Genomic DNA, 22495 nt, shown 5'->3' with positions numbered 1-22495 from the left:
TCCCAGCCGCGCGCGCGCACCTCCTGCCGCCGTCCCGTCCCCGCCGGCACCGGAGCCGTTCCCCCGCGCATGCGCTCCCGTCCCGACTGTTCAAACAGGAAGGCGGACATGTTGGTGCCTCTCGCAGGTTCCCTTGCAGCCGCCGGACCTCACGCTCTCCCCTCCCCTTCAGCCGCCTCCTTCCCTCCCCTCTCACGCCGCAGCCTCGGGTCCGTCCTGAGGCGGTCCGGGCTGCCGTCCCGTCCGTGAGGCAGCGAGAGGCGGAGAGGGAGGGGCTGAACCGGCGTTGGCAGCGGCGGGAGGCAGCGAGAGGAGGAGAGAGGAAGAAAGATGCTGCTGCGGCCGTTCCGCCGGTGAGGTTACTCGTCCGCCGCCCGCGGGGGCAACTCGCCCGGTGCCTTCCTCGCTTCCTCGCCCCGTGCCCACGGACGGACCGACCGACCCCACGGCGCTGAGACACGCCGTCGAGAGGATTCCCCTAAATTTTATTTTTCCGTCCATTTTTGCCTTGTTAGTGTGGCTGCAGGCTTTTGTCTTTTTTTCTCTTCTTTTTTATTTCTTTTTTTTTTTTTCTGGTTTTTTTTTTTTTTTGTTTCCCCTCTTCTGTTGTTTCTTCTGGTTCACCGGAAAGAAAGCCGCGCTCCGGAACCTGGCACCGACCCGCCGGCGCTGCAGCAGCAGGGCGAGGAGGAGGGACCGCTACGCTGGAGCCCAGGACGGCTTCCCCGGCTGGGAAAATGGGAATGCTGAGGCGGTGGGGCCCGAGCAGAGGAGGGAGGGAGAGGAAACCTGCTGCTGCGGAGCTGTGAGCATCCCGGGAAGCTGCGTGCGTGCCTGGAGGAGGGGGAGAAGCAGTCTCGTCCCCCGCCTGCTGCGGGCTCCCCTTGGATTCTCTGCCCCCTTGGCGGGGACTTGCCCCAGAGACTTCTGTGATTGAAGGGATCTCGCAGGAGGCGCTTCCTCAGCCTGGTGCAGGCTGCAGTTTCTCTTTTGTGCTCGCCTGTTCCTGTTTTTATTTTTTTATTTTTTTTTTACTTTATCATTATTATTTTTTTAACCTTAACTTTGCTCTGGAATAAGGGAAACTTTTTAACTTCGGAAACATGTCGACGGGAGAAAGTTTTGAGTCTCGATTTGAGAAAATCGACGTGACTTTGAAGGACCCCAAATCCGAAGTGAACGTGGACTGTTTGCTGGTGAGTACGGAGCGCCGATGGGCCCCCGGTCACGTCTCCCCGAATTCCTTACCCTGTGGGACCGAATCTCGCTCTCCTGGCTGAGTCACCGCCTTGCTCGGCTCCGTGCTGGTGTTTTGTTTACCCAGCGTTGGGCTGAGGGTGCGTGAATGTGCCCGTGTGCCGGGAGAGCGGCTCCTGCCAAGGAGGCGCCTGCCCAGCCCTGTCTCACACTTGTCATCTCTCGCTCCCAGCGCTGCTCTGTGCCCCGCCGGCTGTCACAGGGGCGGTGGAGCCTTTCTTTCCGCAAAGGCGGAATTCGTGAGTGCCGCTCCTCTGTGTGAGCACAGGACGTCAAATAGCTTTGATACTAGTTCTCTCTCCAACAACTTCTTTGAAGACTGAGGTCCTGCTATGCTGCGGTTAAGCACTGCAGCGCTGACAGTCGCATACAACACGATTAATAAGCTCTTACAGGTGGGGGCAGGTGTTTAAATGCATTTTAAACTGGTGGTTGTGCTAGGCCTGCGCGCTTGTTGTTTCCCTAATTGATCGTACCTAATAGCTGGAGCTCACCAGTGCTGTCAGTGTTAAAACCGCATCATAGGAAGGCAAGCCATAACACTTCCTGATATGAAACCAACCAACGTCATTTGGTGGCTGATTGACAGAATTGGATGCTCTTTTAGTCCTCATTTAGTTCACTTAGTACCGCAGTAAACTGCATGCCAAATACAACCAATTTGCTTGGGATACATCTGGATCCTTAGATACGCCTAGAGATGTCCTTAAATAGTACCAAAGTGTAATTTGTGCTTTCACACTGAAGTAGAAGGCTTATTTTCTTTGGAACAAGTGATGGAAGTTCTTTAGTGTATTTTTTTTTCCCTAGCTTTCTGTTGTCAGATAGAGGAACAAATAAATTGAATTTGTTCCTCGTTTGAACTCTGACATTTGGGGTTGGAAGGGAGGGGAGGTGTGGGGGTGGAGATAGCTCTTAATAGTCATTCTTCATTTTCTGCTGCATGGTTCTTGGCAGAAAGCTTGCTTGAGCATAAGGAGGCAAATAGATTACAAGAATAATGCAAGAATCTGGGCAAGTTCACAATATTGTTTACTCTCTTTAACTTATTACAGGTTTGTGAGCTTCTGAAGTGTTGGCATATCAAACCTACATCCCTAGATAAAAGCAGAGCCTTGTGGATGCTGCTGTCACAAAGGAAAACAGCACTGCATCTTCTAGTTAACTTGCTTCTCTTGATCTGCTTTACCTATCTGTCATCTTAGAGCCACAGCTAATGAGGAGACCTCTGGTTCTTAGCATATAGTGTGTCAATTTTGGTACCTCGAGACTAATCAGACATTTTTACAGCCAGGTTCTATTGATAGGTGTCAAGAGTATAAAGTCAGATAAGAGTTCAGAGTTTACATTAACCATGGCTCAGTTTGCTAGTATGTGCTGAAGTGCTGGCAGTTCTATGGAAACCTTCCTACAGTGGTAGGAAGGAATTGGCAGGTATCAGACATGCAGTTGGTAGTATCTTTAACTGTATTCCTTAATCTTATAATCAGTTTAAGGATTTGCCCCATTTCAGTTATCTTAATTGTGATTAGGAGCTAAGCTGTAGTCAGTTTGGGAATGAACTTGCTGGGATGCTTCCTGTCATGCTTGTTGAAAGTTTCAGAACATGTGTTTGCATTACAGATTTTAAGGTCCTTGGAAGTGACAATTTTTTAGGCAATTTCTTTTAAACTATTATCAATTAAAAAAGAAAATACTGTTCTGAGGAAATCACTTGGTAAGCTAACTTTGTTTGTGTTTGGTCAATATATCAGTCTTAACTGCTGGCAGGACATACACTTTGCTTCACTCGTTCTTGGGGTCTTTTCTATAGAAGAATTTAAGTATCCTAACATTTTCTAAACGGCTTAAATATTTTACACTAGTTCTTAATGTGATGATTCACACTACAAGCATCATTCTTGGCCCAAAGTACTACTTATATATCAAATCCATTAAAATCTGTATGGATATGCTTTTAAGGAAGAAATGCTTAGGTGTAGGTGTGATTGATCTGCATTTGAATACCTTCTGAAATGAACTAACCATTCTCCTCTCTGCAAGTCTCAGTTAAAAGAGGGAAATTTGACAGACTTTAGACGTGGTACACTTAACAAGAAAGTTAAATCATATTTTTCTGATCCGACTACATACAAAAATTCTTTCTAGTAAAACTTCAAAAATCTAAAATATTTTTATCTTTGATTAAAGTTGTGCACTGATATTCCTTATAACTGCTTTGGCTTTTCCTAAGCAAAGGTGGTAGCTAACTGTGTGTGTCTGAGTGGAAATACAGGAATAGCAGATACACAGACACTTCAGCATCTGATATTCTGTATGTGTAGGTTTAAAATGCATTTAGGGGTTCATTTAGGTTCAGGGAACATTTTTTTTGGCTGTATGATGAAAAGTTCCAGCAGTGCTCTTGGCTTCTCTTAGGATGGTTTTATCCTCTAACTTGGTTTCATTTTTCTTCTGCTCTTATATTTCTTCCCCATCAGTTTGTACCCTTTTAGACTAACAGGCAAGACATGGACTAACCTTTAAATCAGCTTTGTAGCCATTTTGGGTTTTGGTAACTGTCATAAGCTATGTTCTGTATGCTAGAAAGAGTCTAAATTTATATGTGAAGTAGTATGAGAACTCTAAGAAAAGAAGGTGGGGGTGGGGCCTGATACAAAGGAAGATGTGTTTGTTACCGTTTCAGGAAGGTGTGGGAGAAGAGTGCTGACAACAGAGCAGAGCAGGCGGAAAAGGCACACTGAGGGCCTTGTAACTTCAATTTACATGCTGCAGGAAGGAAATTCATAAAGCTGAAGTGCAGGGGAGAGATGTGTTTATTTTTCCTGTTTTCTCTTATGCAACTGTAATAAAAAACAGAGTAAGAAAATGAGTTTAGGTTGCAACTGTCTGTGACAAAATTTGTTTCTTTGGGGCTTCCATGCCCTTGATTTAGTACTAGGCAGGGGAATCATAGATAAGCTGTTTTGGTTTTTTTCTGATGAGGCATGAGGAGTCTCAAGCCTGATTTAAGTATAGACGATGTGTCACAGCATCATGTAGTGCATTTTCTCAAAATATTTGTTACTAGGAGTCCTACAGTCCCCAAAAGATACAATAACAGTGAAGGCTGTGTTTGAGAGGTGGTCACACTGTGGGGTGTGCAGTGGTCAGATCTGGTAATTTCCATAGGGCTGCTGCCTACACTTCCAAAGGCAGTGTAAGTAACTATTAACTTGAGCTAAGTGAGCTTAAACACTGAAAAGCACTATTCTGTGAGCATCATTCTACAACAGTTTTTGGAATGAACCTGTGTTTTAGTAAATTCTTGGGGTTTATGGGCTTCCAGTTTTTGGAGAGTGGGAGTTAAGGGGTGTAATAAGTGTGGAGATATGGGGCATTTTGACCTGGAATATGTTTTTGATTCTGCAATAACTAGTAAGTTTTCATGGAAATGTATTTTGGTTCTCTCTCTGTTCAGGTAGGTGCTCACAAAGAGTGTTTTCATGGTTTATACAGGCACTTGAATTATTATACATATTCTCTTTATATGTATATAACAATATAATACTGTAATTATTCAGGTACTCAGTCAGTTACTTCCATAGTTGATTTTAGAAACTTCACACTTTTGGTGGTCTTAATCTTCCAAGTTGCCAAATATTTCATTTGTTGAGCAGTTTGTCTTCAAAATAACTGACAGCAGTAAACATTGCAAATCAAAGCATATCACAAACTTGTTTTATCTGCTCTGAAGAGGTTTCCATTTTTGTTGCACCAGAAATGCATAGCTACAGAGCTTGATTCACCTGTTTTTCCTAGGCCTGTTTCATCAGCTAGATGAATTCATGTTCATCTGTCTTGCATAGGAAAAGGCAAGATGATCTCCTCATGTTTGATATTTGGAGTTCTATATATCTCTGTTACATTTTCCTTCTGTAAAATGCGTTAGAAAGCACTTCTGAAGACTTTGTGATTTGGGATTTGGATAATAAAATTTTGAAAAGCAATAAATAAAAAGTAAATAACTGAAAGTATTTTTACTTTAGAGGTATCTATCCAAATAGCTGTTGAAATCATATTGACTGAAACCACATTAACTCTGCTCTTAAAGTCTGAGTGATTAAATGCTAGAAAAATTTGGTATCTGAGAAGCTTCCTTGATTGCTAATGAAGCTTTTTGTGTGTGTGCATGTATATGTATATTTTTGAGAAGCAGAACTTCATGAACAGTTGCAGATTGTCAGCTTCAGGATTCTTTAAGTTGTCTGAAGCTGGTCCAAGGTAAGGAAAGGTGTTGTGACTGACACAGTCTCCTTGGACATCTTTCTACCATTCTTCAGATCACAGTGGAAGGTCTGCAGTTGCATTGGGGCAATCACCAGCATCACTACAGACTGGGTGTTGAATGGTTTGAGAGCAGCCCTGTGGAGAAGGATTTAGGGGTTTTATCTGAATTTCTGGCTCATCTGTCAGAAAATGACCTTTTTGACAGGGGCTGTTAGTGTCAGGGCTAGGGTTTTAAATTGAAACAGATGCAGATTTAGATTGGACATGAGAAAGAAATTTTTTACTGGGAGGATGGTGAGGTGCTGGAACAGTTTGCCTAGAGAAGTTGTTAGTACACCATCCATGGAAGTGTTCAAGGCTGGATTGGATGGGCCTTTGAGCAGCCTGATCTAGGGGAAGGTGTCATTGCCCATTGCAGGGGTTTGGTACTAGATGATCCTTAAAGGTCCTTTCTAACCCAAACCATTCTGTGATTTGGTAGTTAGGTTCAAAATAAGACTTCTGGCTGACCTAGAAATACAATTCCATGTCTTCAGGTTACCATATCTGAACTTTATATGCAAAAATAATTAATGTTAATTATTACTGTTAATTATTAATGTTAATTAACATTATGAATAATGTTATTTTACGTTAATGTTATCTACTCATCACTACAGATTATGAAATATAAAGATTCATGTTAAGTTAATGATAAAATATATCTTGATATGTTAGTCAAAGGTAAAATGCAATTCTAAGTCAGCTTTGAGAATACAGTAATTTGATGGTTTCTTATTTCAGGTTGCATCTCCTAAGAGTTTTTTAGTAATATGTTAGCCTTTAGAAATTTAACAGTAGAGATATGGAACTGTCAAAATGTTACCATTTGTTTCATGGCGTATGGTAGATTTTATAGAGGAATTAATAGTTAACTTAGCCAATTCTTCTGTTTATAAAACTAGAGGCTGTGTAGGAATGTAATTGTTTATTTTTCCTATAAAAAGTTTTAATGAGGAATGATAATAGAAAGTTGATGTTGACACATTTCAACAAGAGGAATAAAACACCCAACTAAGCTATAAATGCTCTTACAAAGTAAAAATATTTGTAAACAATGTCCTTTTCCCTGGCAACTACAGAGTGATTTTTTTTGTTGCTTGAGGGAAGGAAGAGGGAAGCACCTGGAATTTGTTTGCTGGACAAATTGAAAATCAACCTGTTGGTCTGTAAATCTTTGAGGACAGTGATAGTTTCAGGAGCCACTCATTGAGAACTTAATAAATGCTGAAGTGCCTTGTGAGCAGATGATGTTGGTAGCCTCACAGTTGCTGTTAGCAGAATTCCCGAGGTCATACTTGAGTACTATATAAAAATAAAAAGCTTTTTAAGGTCTCTTACTAAAGAACAATGAGATGTTTGTCTTGATACAGGATGTTTATCTTGAATTTAATAGGTCTCAAACTATGTAATTAAAATCTTTTTTGATGGATTTTGCTTGATTTTATTTATCAAAACTCCTTTGTTGTCAAGAAATTGCAGTTCCAAATAGAAATGCTAAAAAACTGAACTTTTTTTTCTGAGAAAAAAATTGGAGAATGGTTAAAAACTTTTCTGTCTTTGCCTTTAATTGTCCAGTCATTCCATCAGCAATAAAGCCAGAAGGATGATGAGACAATACTGGTGAAACTGCAGGCACTATGCAGACAACACCCAGTTATAGCTCAGTTAAAGCAAATGCAAATAACACCATCTTTTAGCTTCCTTAGCAAGCTGCTGAAATTAACACTCAAATTAATGCCAAGGCACACAGCGTGGACAGCAAACAGGAGGAGCAGGGAGCCACGTGCAGCAGGAAAACTGTGACACAGCAACACTGGCATTGGAACAGGCTCCCCAGGGCAGTGATGGAGTCCCCATCCCTGGAAGGGACGTGTAGATGTGGCACATGGGGACACGGTTTAGGGATTGTTCTAGGGATGTGGCAGTGCTGGGGAAATGATTGGACTCAATGACCTTACAGGTCTCTTCCAGCCTAAATGATTCTGTGAACAGTGGTTGAACAAGTGCTGAAACAGGATCTTTGAGAAGAAGAAAAGTGGTTTGGAGCTTCTCTCGTCCTTGTTGTTTTGCTGTGCTGAGATGATGGGATTACCTGTGCTGAAGTCTCCAGACAGCAGGGTAGAGATGCCTCTGTGGTGTGCTCAGCTTCAGCAGGGTGTCAGGGTGTAAGGTGTGTTAGTTACATCTTCAGTTACAGCTGTCTGGAGGCTGTCTAGACGAGCAGGAGCTGCTTGCCTGCGTTGGCTGCGCATGTTGCTACGGGAGAACCGGCGCAGGATCAGCACCAGCGTTTGATGGGAGCAGGGGTCAAAGTCTATTCTGATACTCAAAATCTTGTAAAGGATTGGCTTTCGTTAGCTGAAAGGTTGCCACTCCCTGTCAATATTTATACAATAAAAACTGTCATGGGGACAGTATGTAAGATCTCTTTATTAGTGGGTCCTATTTGAAATCCAACTGCAGTTTTCTTTATTTTAGCTTCTCTTCTGTTTCTTATATGCATTCATTTTTCTGTTTCTTCACAGAGCTCAGAAATACATGAAGGTTTGCTTGTTTTTTGTCAGTTGCATGGTCTAAGATGATGCAAAGACCATGCTTGGAAACCTCTGTAGGAAACACTGCACACACTAAGGCTTTATTTTGGACTCTAGATTGGAACTACCTAAGAGTGTTTCTAGCTTGAGTGTGTCTGGGCTGTGGAGCTTATAATTGAACTGGAAACACAAGTGGAACATGTCCTTGTTTTTTCTTACAGATCTTCATGAGTCATAATATTAATTAAAAAAAAATCCTCAAATTCTAATAGTTATGTAAATATTGACTAATTATGTTCTTATATTTTTTCTCTAACATAGTAGAAAGCAGCATAGTACTTAGTTCTGCACTATATTCAGATGTATTAAATGCTAAGGTATGAGTATATGCAGAAAAAAACTTGATGTGAGATATCTACATAGAAGATGGCTGTTTTCCTGTGTAGTCAGTGACTGCTATGAAAATACTGTTTCTGTGGAGGCTGAGCTTAATTTTTAGCAAATAAATAATGGCCAAAAAAACCCCTGACTACACAAAACTAAGTATGTCATCTGGAATGTGCTTTTTGAAGAAGAGGAAGCCAGAAGATTGTCTTGACATCTGGAAATTTCAGCTAGGAAATTTTTTCGTGTTTTGTGGTTGGAGATGGTACATTTTTCAGCAGATGGTTAGTAAAACTTGTATTATAGCCATAATGGTTATTTCCAGTGGGAAAGTGTAAAGGAACAGTGGTTTCAGGCATTCATCTCCAACTGGCTGCTGTTTGATCATTTGTTTCTTTTGTCTAAATCAGTTACTTCGGATGGTGATTTGGAAGTCTGCCTTCTCAATTTTTATTACCTTATATTGTGGGAAAGTAGTATGTTGTTGAGTACAAATGATGTTTTTTTCACAGAATGGTTGAGGCTGGAAGGAACCTCTGGGGGTCCCTCATCCCCCTGCTCTGATAGGGTGGTCTAGACCGAGTTGCCCAGGAAGGCTTTTGACAACTCTACAACTTCTCTGGGCAACCTGCAATTTTCCACTTCTCAGAATACTTTCTCTGTTGAAGCTTCACAGAGCAGAAAATAAAATTCACCAAAACTAAATAGAAAAGTCATCAGTACTCACTTGGCATTTATTTGCAGAGTTCTGGCATTCTTGTTCAGTAAATCTGTTTCTAGCCCAAATAATTTTTTTAAAGGTATCTGCCACAGAAGACTAGAAGAACTTTTTGCGTGGAGGCATTTGTAGATTTGGATATTTTAAGCATAAAAATTTGTATCTGAGGGGTCATTTGCTGTGAATTTATAAGCTCATATTTAATTTGTGAGTGTGGTTGAAACAGATGTAGGATTTTTCTATTGGAGCTAAAAAGAGAGTGATAGCCTTGTTGTGATCTCCAGTTTGCACTCCACTAGTGCCACTTCAGTTTTTCATGATTACGTAGCCTTGTGTTTTCTGAATGTGTGCACAGATAATTTTCCTCTTGACAGGCAGTGAGGGGCGCTGGGTAGGACTTCCTTATTGTCCTGGAAGCGTGAAAAACTTTTTGATACTGATGTGACAGGAACATCTCCCTGGAGAAGAGGAGAGACTGTTTGTGGAGTTTTTGGTCAGAGTCTTCAGAGGAGAGACTTCAGCTTCAAACATTGACTTCAGAGAAGCTGAAGTGTAAGGTGTCTGTACTACAAGCACCATCTTCCTAGAGTATGAGATCTGGGAGCTCATTTGGCTACAAGTGTTAAAGCGACTCTGTCAAGTAGTTAAGAGGGGAGGAAACCTCTCCAGCCAGGATCTAACCAAGTAGCAGTGGATGGGGAAGATTCCAGGAGGAGTGAGGTGAAGGTGGGACAGGAGTGAGAGTGCACTGGTTATCGTTGGCTTGTGCTTTTTGCAGATCCTAGGTTGTACAAATAATATTGGGCAGGACATGAAGCTCTGGTTGAAAATAGAGATAATACTCATGCCTCACAACTTTGTCGTGATACTCTGCAGTGCTGTCAGTGTTAGAGGTGGAATCATAGAATTCTCTTCTTTGTTATTAAATCTGATTATACAAATGTGTTTTTATACTAATCTCTTCTTAGAAAGTAGCTTTGATTGGAAGCATGTGAAGAATCTTGTTGGTATTGAGCTGAGAGAATTTATTCTCCCCTTTCAAAGAGGGAAGGTGGTTCTGCCATTTCACTGATGGTTTGTTTGTTGCTCTAATACATCTTCTGTGGGTAGCTGTCCTCCTCCTTCAATTTACTACTAAGTTCATTGGCAGTTAAACAAACAATTGCCAGCATAACAATGATACAATTTTTGGTGGTCTTGGGATCATTCAAATCTGCTGTTACATGCTATATATCCTCTTTTGTGGAAATTCAAGGCCAAAAGTGGTGCCAGCCAAGTGGTAGTAGACTCACTAGGAATTGAAGTTTTTGCTCTGCTAGTACTGGCAACAGTCACCGTGGCTTTTGAAAGAGGGACCATTGTTGCCAACATTTATGTAACAAAGATGGTGACATAAATAAAAAAATTGCCCATGAAGACCTGTGAGTGAAAGCTGAACTATTGATGTGATTGTGTATTTTAATGGGTTGCTTTTTGTTTGAGCAGTAGGTTTGTTGGTTGGTTGTTTTTTCTTTTTTTTTTTTTGTCCAATACACTGAATTTATAATTAGACATATCATTAATGAGCTAGGCTTTCTCTGTAGCAGATAAATGAGTAGGTTTCCTGGGTGAGCTTTTGTCTGCTGTCTTTTACTAAAATGCCCATGGCTATTTTTAGCCTTTCTCGTACTCCACAAACTGTTTTGTGTATATGGATTTTGGAAGTAGCGTGACCTTAAAGTGTTTGGAGATAGTTTTGACTTGCAAAATCAGGTGGTCAGAGAAATCATCAGAGCTAGTCACAATGTGCTTCTGAGTCAAACTATGAAGACTCTTGGTAGGAAAACCATATTTAGGAGAATTCTGGGTTGTTTGCCTAAAGAAAAAAGTCGTAGCACAAAGAAGGTCTTGTATCACATAACTTGCAAGCTCAGAGCTGTTAATTGATTCTGCATGGCAGATTGGATTGGAGTAAAGAAAGGACTAAAAGTCTCTCTTGTTCTTGATGAGTGTAAGGGCAGGGGAATCTTTGAAGTATTTTCCTTTTGTTTTTTTTTCTGTCCTCAAATGCCTTCCGGCTTTGATAAGAAAGCTTTTGTCCTTCTGAATGCAATGTGTACATAACACTATTATCATTAGTAGTTTGAACTTGGGATTTAAGCAGATGCCATATAGAGGCAAAATTGGGGTGTTGGGTGCTGGTGCTGCAGGAGCTGCTTGGGTCTGGGACTGCAGCAACTGTAGGCAGCTCCTCTGTGCCTTTCTGCCTTCTGTACAGTTGATTTTTGTTTGCTGTCAGGGAATAGTTGGGATGGCTGCATTGTTCTTTTCTTTGGTTGTCTCCTCTTTGAGCTCCTGTCAAAGAACAGAGTCAGATTAACTTCACCTTCGTATAAAGAATAGTTTCTGTCATAGATCTTTGCAAGTTCATGGGAAAGAAGGGTCTGAGAACCATGAGTTTTAGAGGAGAGAAAAAGGGTTTTTTTTTTCTTTTTATATACCCTATTTCATTGCAATTTGACAAACTCATAGATATGGTCAGGAATAAAAGAAAAGGTTCATCATAAAACAATTTACTTGCAGGTTGGGAAGTTTCCTTCAAAGTTTCTGATGCCCTGTAAGTAGAAGCTTAATTTTTTCAGTGTAATATTCAACCAGAATAGGCAGCTGAAGGTTTTCATTCAAATCTGGCTATCTTGTGGGAGGTTGACTAACTCTACCAATGCAGGACATCTTTTGCTTTCTCTCTTGTATATTTCAACATCAAAAAACGTACCTTACAGTGGTGCTTCATTACTCATATTTTGTGGGAGTAAATAGCAGTGTTTGGCAAAAATGTAATTTTTCTTTCAAGTTGAAATTCTAAGCTTTCTTCTGAATGATAATTCCACTTATACGCCCTTACATGTAATTTAAGAACAAGTCTTCTGAACTGATGGGTTAGCAAAAGCGGAAAAAAAAAAGAAATAGAGTCATAAGTTTTTGAAGAATTACTTTAAAAATAATATGATGTTTTTACAAAATAAGTTGGTTTTTTTTTCAGAGGAGTTGGAATCAACCTCTTTCATGACAATGGAAAAATACACAATCTTTAACAAATAACTTGCAACTTAGAGCTAAAGCTTATGCTTAAGATTAGATAATTCTCTGTGTATCTTGCTTCCCTTGAATTTCATCATGATAAAAAAATGTTTTTCAGGTATAATGAAGTGCAGCTTACAGAAATGAGCTGGTTTATTTGTTAAGCTTCCTTTCCATATCCAGAAGAAGGTGGAAGCAGTGTTAACCATAAGAGCACCTGATGAAGTTGGGCAAGATAACCATGTCCTCATCTCTGTAAAATACAAGAATCACCTAATTTTTAAATCCAGAAAGGTGGTGTCTGTTGTCATGATTTTATGCTCTTCAGCCTTCACATAATTTCTGTTTCACTTCTGCAGTAGAAATGAAATCAATAATCGTGTTCTGACATGAAAAGGAGAAGCAACTAAGGGGACAGTCAACAAAAATGATTTTGTCAGTAATGCCAGTATTGTCAATTTATAGTTTCCAGTTAATTCTTAAACTTGTGCAATGGGTATTTGCCTACCGTAAATTACTTAATTATTGACAGTTATAAAAAATAACTTTATCCTTTTGATGTTGAAGTTGTGAAAAGTCAATTATTCAATTTAAATTCTTCCTCTTGTTTGAGTACTAGTCAAATATCTCTTGAAAAGATAGGTGAAGTGAAAATTGGTGTGCCATGTTATCCTCTTGCCTTGGTAAATAAAATATCAACAAATATAAGCATCAGTGCAGTATCCTTGACACTGTGATACATCTTTCTTTGCTTTTGAATATTTTAAGCTGCAGAACACAACAGATTACATTTATGGTGTGGCAGGGGTAGGGTACAAGAACAAAAAAACGCCCTTTGTGGAGAAGGAAGTTTTGTCTGTGTGGAAGATAATTACACAAATGTGAAGTTTGGAAAACAGGCAGAAAAATTAGTAAGCTGATAATTAAAGATGATTTTGGTGTTAGAATTGTTTGTTTGGCCTAATGTGCCTAAAGTTAGGGTTTCCTGATTTCTTCAGTCTTTTTCTGAGACTGTTTTGTATTTCTGTTTCCTGCATCTAAAATAAGGAAGTACTTCCCCCAACCCCCACAATTTGTGGGTTTAATGGCATGGAGGCAAGTTACTTTTTGTACTCCTTTTAAGGGGTAGGGAAATTTCACTGGTAGGACCATTAAGTATTCAAAAAGCAGACCTCAAGCTACAAGGATGTGTGTCAAACATGAATGGAGTGGAGGCCAACAAAAACCTCCACAGCAAGACTTAAAGTCAAAAGGCAGGCCTGAGTCTGTTTAACATTGCATCTTCACTGGTATGTTGCAAACTGCTTTTTAAATATAATTAGTTGCTTTCAAATTCTTTAATTATTTTTGTAGAATCACAGAAATACAGAGTTGGACCCACAAGGATCATCCTGACCTTGCGCATTTTACGAACCCCAAGGATCACACCATGTGCCTTAGGGTGTTGTCAGAGTGCTTCTTGAACTCTGTCAGGGTTGGTGGTGTGACCAGTTCCCTGAGGAGCCTGTTCCAGTGCCTAACCACCCTCTGGGTGAAGAATCTTTTCCTAATACCTAACTTAAACTTCCCTTGCTTCATGCCATTCTCTTGGGTCCTGTCCCTGATCACCAGAGAGAAATCAGTGTCTGCCCCTGTACTTCCTCTCATGAGGATGTTATAGGCTACAGTGAGGTCTCCCCTGTCTCCTCTTCTCCAGGCTGAGCAAGCTGAGTGATCTCAGCCACTCCTTGTAAAGTCCTGAACCATCTCAGTGGCCCTCCTTTGGACACTCTCTAATAGCTCTGTATCTTTCTCATTTTGTGGCACCCAGAACTGCCCCCAGCACTCGAGGTGAGGCTGCCCCAGTGCAGAGCAGGACAATCCCCTCCATTGCCAGGTGGTGATGCTGTGCTTGATGCCCCCAAGACACGCTTGGCCTTCCTGGCTGCCAGGGCACTGCTGACTCAGATTCAACTTGCCATTGACCAGGACCCCCAGGTCCCTTCCCACTGTGCTCCTTTTCAGCATCTCATTCTGGTCTGTGTGTACATCCAGGGCTGCCCATCCTAGGTGCAGAATCCAGCACTTCTCTTTTGTTTATGGTTTGTGGTTGCCCAGCCCTCAGATTTGTTGATGTGTCTCTGCAGGGCCTCCCTGCCTTCGAGGGAGTCAACAGGTCTTCCCAATTTAGTATCACTGGAAAAATTACTTAGTATTCCTTCCAGCCCTGCATCCAAGTAATTGATGAAGATGTTGATGAGCACAAGGCCCTGTGGAGGGATAGAGCACTGCAGACCCCTGCTAGTGGCAGGTTGGCAGTCTGATGTCACCCCATTCACTTTGCCTCTTTGTGCCTGACACATGAGCCAGCTGCTTTCCTGTCCCGTGCTGTGTTTATCCAGCTGAATGCTGGACATTTCATCTGGTAGGACTGTGAGACAGTACTGAAAGCTTCACTGAAATCCCAAAAGATTAGATCAGCTGGCTTCCCTTGATACCTAGGTGGGTTACCTTGTCATAAGAGGGAATTAAGTTTGTCGAACAGGACTTTCCCCTCAGGAGCCCATACTGATTGTGACTGATGACTGCATTGTCCTTCAGGTGTTTTTCAATCCCACCCCCAAATAAGCTTTTCTCTAATAGTCATTGAAGTGATATAGACAGGCCTGGAGTTTCCAGCGTCATCCTTCTTGCTGTTCTTAAATTGGGACAATGTTTACCAGCTTCCAGTCAGCTGGAACCTCTCTAGATTCCCAAAATCATTAAAAAATCATTGAGAGGGTTATCCTTTTGAGTTAGAGCTGTAGTTTTCTTAAGTTCCAGATGTTCCCACAGACAACTAGGGAAAACTGATTTACATGGACAGAGGCTTATGACTGCAAAGTTCTGGTTTTGGGTAAAGAAAATTAATTTCTCTGCATGATAATGCATGTTAGTACATGAACCTAGAAATTACTGTACTTCAATATGAGTAAATTTTTACAATACATTAGCTTTTTTAGTAGCATGTTCATAATGTTCATCACTCTCTTTGCATTGAATGTGCGGTAGAGAATTACTGTATTTTTAGGGGGAAAATTGTATACAAAGAGGAGCTTAATGAAATTTGATGCTTTCAATGGAAAAATGTCAGTAGTGGCTGTTTGAACTGTGTTGTGCATGTATATGAAGCTGTTAAAATGAAGATATATACATTTTAAGTTGCACTTAAACTGCAGTGTCCAGTGCTCAGCTGATAATGCTCAGTAGCATAAAGGGAGACTTCCTGTTTGCCATATTTTCCAGTGTGTAATCACTGGAGGAAAGGAGGGAGATCACTAAAATGTTCCATTGACCTAAGCAGTTTGAGGGTTGTAATAAATAAAGTTTATTAGTTCTCTGAAATAATTCTCCTTCTTGTTAGCCTGACGTACTGAGTAGGTGGTGGTGTTGTACCTTAATGAATTCATATACAGCTATTGCTTGCTTTTTAAGTCTGAAGGTGTGCTTAACTCCAAGTTTTGCAGGAAAGCCTTTCTGTGAAAAGCTTCATTAATCACTCAAGTTCATAATTAAATGAATGAATTGGGTAAAAAAAAAAACTTTAGTCCCTTCACAGATTTTTATATACATGTATACCCAGTAGTATATGAGATGAAAAATATGAAATCATGACATTAATTTTCCTTTACAAAAAAAATCAGCAAATTCAGTTGAAGTAGTCTGAGCTTCAGAAAAACTGATAGGAGTGTTTGTTTTCAGTACTGTGCAATTATAATTTTCTACTCTAGATTTTGTTCGAAGAAAATTGTGATAAGAATATTTCTGTATAGTGAATGGTGACACCAAAATTGCACAAGGAATAATCTACCTAAAATTTGCTAATATAGAGTTGAATTAATTATGGTGGGACATCAAATATGTATTATTTTTAAAATATATCAGAACTTGTGGTGGTTACTCAAGCTTGCAGCCTGTCACAAATGGGGTCTTCCAGGGCGGATGCTGGGCCTAATTCTGTCCAGTGTCTTCCTGCATGACCTGGATGGTGCATTAAAAGTACCCTCAGTAAATTTTCTGATGACACTGAACTGAGTAGTGAGGAGAACTTTTAGAAGGAAGAGACATTTTACAGAAAGATCTGGATAGGCTGGAAGAGAGGGCGAGCAAGAACAGGATGAAGTTTAAGGAAGTCAAGGGCGGTGTCTTACATCTGGGATGGCACAACCAAAGAGCCTGGTCCAGGCTGGGATCTGTGAGGTTGGGAGCAGCCTTGCTGACCTGGGGCTCCATTGGACAACAAGGTGGGCATGAGCCAGCAGAGCATGACTGCAGCAACAAAGGCAGATTGGATCCTGGGCTGCATCTGCAGTGGGGTCAGTAGCAGAGTTGGAGATGTGATTATTCCACTCAGTGCTGGTAAGGCCACATCTGAAGAGAGGTGTCCAGTTCTTGTTTCTGCAATTCAAGGAGAGCTCTAAAGGGGGGTCGCAAATGTGATCAAAGGGCTGGAGAGCTTGGTTTGTGAGAGAAAAGTGAAGGTGCTTCCCCAGAGAAGGCTTGGGGGACCTCATCACCATGTTCCAGTACTAAAAGGACAGCTACAAAGAAGATGAAAACTGTCTTTTCAGGAGGAGAAAACAAGGGCCAACATGTACATGTTGCATTGGGAGAGGTTTACGTACAAGAGAAATTTTTTACTGTGACAATAGTCATTGGAGCAATGTCCTCAGGGATGAGGTGGAGTCCCCATTAGTGGTGGTTTTCAAGACTCAGCAGGGTGCTGGGCACTCTTATCAAGGCTCCCTTTTGCTTGAACAGTTGGGCAAGGTGAACTTTTGAGGTACCACCAAATCTAGACTGTTCTGTGATACCCCATCTTTGGACAAAACATCTTTACAATTTCACTGGTTAGTTTTCCCTTTGCCTTTTCCTAGCTTTGTTTCAGAGCCTCAGTGAAGCTCTTAAATCAGTGCAACATGTTTGCAGCAGTGCTGGTTAAGCAGAAAGTAATGGTATGTGCTATATGTATAAATTGTTTCCTCAGCTATCGAGGTCCCATTTTCTGACCTGTACAGGATATCAGGATATGATATCTGTGCTGAGCACTGCGATGTTCATTCCTCTTTTAAGGGCAGACCTGGTCTCATGAGGGTGAAAGAGACTTAAAGAGAAAATCCTTTAAAGGTAGTGGCCTGGAGACATGGAAGAAACTCAACCACAGAACGCATGCATAAAAAATCTAGTTTCTAAGTGGACAAAAATATAAACCGCTGTTATTTTCTTAAATATTTTTCACTCTAAATGATAACTCTAAATAGCAATAGTATCGGAATTTAAAAAGAAAGCATCAGGAAAAGCAGCTCCCACAGAGTTAATTTTTGTCTTTGTGACATTTAATACTCCAGAAGTTAAGATGAACTCTATCTGGAAGGAGGGAAAGAATATTCTGAGAGTTTAAATCAGCAAGTTCAAATTACCCATTTAGATTGGAAAGATACCTCTGTTAAGGTAAGAGGAACTTGCAAAATGATCAGGAGCTAGTAAGAGTTTTGTCTTATGATGGTTTCAGGTGAGATTAGTATATGTCTCCAAATTAAGAATTAGCATAGAATGAAGTTTTCAGTAAATAGGATGTGATTCTTCTTTGTGAGAATGGAAGTAATACAGGTAATTTGGATATGAAAGGTTGTTACCATATACAGTCAGATATAGCCAAGCAACATTTAACTTTTACTAGATGAAGATTCGTGGTTTATTTGGGCACAAAATGAAGGCTACAGGTACACTTTCAAAAAATAACTGAAGTAGTTGGTTGAATCTGTATTTCTGATGGAGCCCTAAGAATTACATAGAAAAAAATTGTCTAAACTCTGCTCTTAAAGTATATTTTATTTCTCAGCTGATTATTTTTCTGTAATAAAACGTAGAAGTACAAGATATTTGTTTCAGAATCCCACTTGTACAATAAGACTGGTATTAGAGGGTTCTGTAGCAGCAATCCTCAGGCCAGTCCATCAAGAGTGAGGCCACAATCTTTCTACAGCAGCCTCTTGTCTCTCTTTTGCAGGCCAGCATCTAATACAGCTACTGCCTTTGTGCTGCATTCAGGAGCTTACCTCCCTCTTATGTTTTGGGTTGTGGGGCAGGAGGACACATACCATGATCCATACTGTGATCCACCAATGAAGGTGTATTAGATGAAATAAGAAGGCTTTGGAAGAACTCGGTGGAAAGAGCAAATCAAATTCCAGCTATTGCTTATGGTCTTTTCCCAGTGGCCATTGGCATTCCGCATGCACTTTTGAAGAAATGAGATACTCCAACATCTGTGGTGCCAAACAGGCAAATTCAGTCACTGTCACTGTGGTGTTGGAAGGAAAAGAAATTAAATCAGGATGTCTTTTAGTCATCCCTTTACCATCAGGTTCCTGTTATGTTTCTGCTAGTTCAGAATAATTCAATGTGTTGGTAGTTGACTATTGACAGAACAGAAGATCTAAGCTGCATTGGCCTTTTAAGATGCTTCTCTCTTTTTACAGAAATAGCATATTTATTTTGATGATTGATAAGGAGTGTAAGCTGTATTGTCTTGATTTTGGGTTTGTAATTTTTAAGACCATACTGCTTATAATTAAAAATTTTTATAAACTTGGTACTGAAAAGTCAAAATACCTTTTTGGCATGCCCATGACCTTGAACAACATTTGGAAATAGAGGAAGTCAGGCTTTAGGATATTCAGATGATTTTCTGCTGTTAAGATTAACTTCTGTGTAGAAATAGTGTGTGAGAATTTAGAACTATTCCACTTAGCTTTTTTTCTGAATTTTCTTGCTCTTGTCTTCTGGACAGCCATGGATTTTTATATTGGTTTTCAGAAGGAATAGCTTATCTATTCCTAGACTGGTTTTCTGCTGTTTTCTTAATTCTTTACAGCAACATGTACAAAAAGAGGTATTATCTCAAAGAAGTATTATCTCAGTGTTCCTATTTATGAAAGTTGGCTTTTAACTGAATCTGTTGAACTGGACTAAGTGTCATCTTCAGAGAATAAGCAGATTAAGAGGTTTTTCAATGAGATAAGGTTAAATAAATTGGAAATTTGTCATATCATAGTTCAGTAGGGAAAGGGACAAAACTATAAGAAATGACCAATTTTCATATTTGTCCCTTAATTCTATATTGGAAGGAAAGGAGAGCTCTAAACATGTAAATGTGACATGATCTTAGAGTTGATCTACAGCAGTTCAGAAAAGGGGAAATTCAGTTCTTTTCTGTTTGCTGCAAGTTACATAATGTGTAATCTTGACTGAGGCAAGTAAGGGGGATTTTAAATGTGCTTTACATGACAGTATTATATGAAATGCTGCATTGCTTGTCTTCTCTGAAGACTGCATATAGAGCTTTGCATCATGAACTACTTGTAATTTTGCAAGTTAAAAGGAGTTTGTCTCTGTTTGTTATCTCTGTTGAAGTATTTGATACTCTTATTTCTCTTGCCAAGCAAACAGTTTGTAAAATGTGGATCAGAATGAAAGTGGTAGGTCACTTAAAAAAAAATTATTATTTGAAATGCTTGGTTGTTTGGGATATGTAAATCTGTGTATAGAGAATGTATGCATGCACACACTTTCTGGTTTTAGACCTTTCTTAATTGCAGATGGTTGGGTTTTTCCTTTTTTCGAGTCAAATTGTTTATCTGTAGTTCAGAGTTTAGTTAAATTTAATGATAGTTTACCTCAATGCCAGTGCATTTTGTCTGAATATCACAAAAGACATAACTGCCTTCTTCATTTCCTTTTGAAGTCTCTGAGGCTAGATATATTAATTTATAAAATGACCATGATTGGTTACAAGCATCTGTTTCCAAAATTACTGTTTCTATCCATGTTTTATGTAGTTCTTCAGAAATTGGCTCTGTGGTCCAGCAGACTTCTGGAAAGTGAAGTGCAGGACATCTGACAAAAATGTGACTCTAAATTCTTGAACTGATTATTACTCTTAATTACATTCCAGAATATCTCGTGTTGATACTTCGTAGTATTTAGAAATTGGAAACCTGCTTTCCTCAGTGTTTTACAAACACAGAATTTATATGAATGGGAAGTGGCAGATGCTGCCTGGCCTCATTTGACATGGCCTTTGAATGACTTGTTTTTTTAATATTTTTATACACACATACATTGTATCTCTAATCTCTTAGTTCATGAAGATTTCCAAGAAATCAGTGCTTTTTTAATGACTTCTTTTAAAAATTAGATACTGGGAAAATGTTCTCGTAAAGCAAATCCTGGGGTAAAAATCATATAGAATTTGGATGGAAGTAGAAGTGAAAAATAGCCTTTCAATTCCTTTTGGTTTGTTTTGTAAAAACCACATTTTTATCAGTTTTGCTCTCTACTTGATGAGAAAGTAAATGACAGCTACTCAGAATGGTCTGTGGGATGGAGGAACAGAAAATGTCATGTTAGTGGGCTCTGATTTGTCTTGTGGCAGGATTTTATGGTGTGACAAAAATATTGCCTGCCCTCATCTCCTGTAGAGATTAAGTTAATCAGCCCAGGCTCAGTCTTGCTCCCTTGTAAGGACAGGCAAGAGAGACTTTGACAAGATTCCATAGTTGTGGCAATGGTCCAGACAGCCCTGGCTCTCTTTCCTCTTGGGTTAAGATTTGTTTCCTCCTGCGTTCTAAATCCAAAAGAAAATCATGCCTTGGGAGTCTAGTTTGGGGGGGGGTGGGGGTTGGTTTTCTCAGGTTCTGGAATGCTATGGAGGAAGAATGGTATTGGGGAGGAGTTGACTTATTCTTTTGATGTAGGTGGACACGTTGGTAGAAGAGTTGCTTTTACAGTTCTTTCTTAGTATTTTAGTATTTTTCATCCTTATGATCGCAGTATATGAGCTCGGTGAAAATACCCAGTATTGTAGAGGTTGAATACCACTGTTTTATGAAGTTCTGCTCTCTGTGTCTCATGCTTTAGCAAGTGTATTAGGAATGCATGTGTCATGCTCAAGCAATGGAAATGTTGGGAAAAAGCTTCTTTCTTGGTGTATGGAGTCAGTGGCTTTAGTTTTCCTCAAACTTTAGTTTCAAAGCTTGAAAAGAAACAAAGAAAAACTTAGTTGCATGTCCCTAACAATCTTGTAAGCATGATAAATCACATAATCTTTGGACTTCCTTGGAATTAAAAAAGTTAAGTTTCTAGCATTTCCTCTCCTCCTCTAGTCTTGAAATACTGTACTTGAAAATCCCAGGTAAACTGGTTTATATTGTTCCAGTATTATATATGGTAAAATTTTACTGAATATTATGAGACAGACTTGAAGTTTGTAGAAAGCCACCCTTAAGGTTTCATGGACAGCCTTGGTTCTGTTCTGTCATTTCAGTCCTAGAATGTGGAACCATGCTTTCACGTAAATTTTTGGTTTTATAGTTACACCTTTCTTTTTTCACAGGCAGTCCAAAGCATTCAGGATTTTAATCATGATTCTACTATGGTGTCAGAAAGGGTAAAAAGAGTACTTAGAGATTTGGTTTAAATCAGAGAACTGTAGAATGTTTTGGGTTGGAAGGGACCTTAAAGATCATCTAGCTCCAACCACCTTCCTATGGACAGCCACTTTCCACTAGAGCAGGTTGCTCAAAGCCCTGTCCAGCTTGGCTTGAAGACTTTCGGGGAGCTACATCCACAACTTCTCTGAAAGCATCTGTTGAGGGAGTATTTTTCGACCTGAAAGTAGTCACTGTTAGTGACTTGAATATATACTGAAACATCCAGTTTTAATTAAAATGGTGTTATGAGTGGCATTGTCTCTATGTGATACCATTTTTTTCTTCAGGTGGATTTTGAAAGAGAGCTTGTCTCTTCACACTACAAAAAAAAGTTGCTTAAAGGTAATGGGTAAAACATGTTTTTTTAAATTTATAAATTTAATTAATTGGGTTCTGGACTCTGGAAACAATCTGTTAGCAGAACTGTTTTTGTTCTACATTAACAGTGAAAATTTCCCAAAAATGTGGAAAACTTCCTGTTTTGTTCCTGTTAGTTACAAAATCCTATTAATTCTGACGAATCTAAGTGGTTGGAAATAGAAATAACTTGTCTATAGCTAAAATAATTCTCATGGAATTTTTATAGCCTTTTTTAAAAATAACATCACTTAAAAGTCATTTTTGTGGGTATATTCATCATGGAAAAAAGAACAAATATAAAAAACATTGGTTTTATGCATACAGACATCTTTTTTATTGAAAGTGAAGTTTTTCTTTTA

The 22495-nt window shown here is 39.7% G+C and overlaps 1 protein-coding gene across 2 annotated transcripts in view; it reads left to right on the top strand.

Moving 5' to 3' along the window:
- Window positions 1-1056: 1056 nt before the first annotated feature.
- The window catches only part of ROCK1 (Rho associated coiled-coil containing protein kinase 1), an 83135-nt gene continuing 61696 nt past the window's right edge, over window positions 1057-22495 (top strand). For both annotated transcript variants that reach the window (XR_013183936.1, XM_054636004.2), the window contains exon 1: window positions 1057-1196. Coding sequence is in view for 1 of the 2 variants with exons in the window: in XM_054636004.2 (XP_054491979.1) it covers window positions 1104-1196 (93 nt within the window). In the remaining variant the exon portion in view is untranslated. The remainder of the gene's footprint in view (window positions 1197-22495) is intronic.

This window comes from Agelaius phoeniceus, chromosome 1 (genome assembly GCF_051311805.1).
Source record: "Agelaius phoeniceus isolate bAgePho1 chromosome 1, bAgePho1.hap1, whole genome shotgun sequence".
NCBI lineage: Eukaryota > Metazoa > Chordata > Aves > Passeriformes > Icteridae > Agelaius > Agelaius phoeniceus.
The sequence above is the reverse complement of the archived record's forward strand: the minus strand, read 5'-3'. Positions and strand labels throughout refer to the sequence as shown.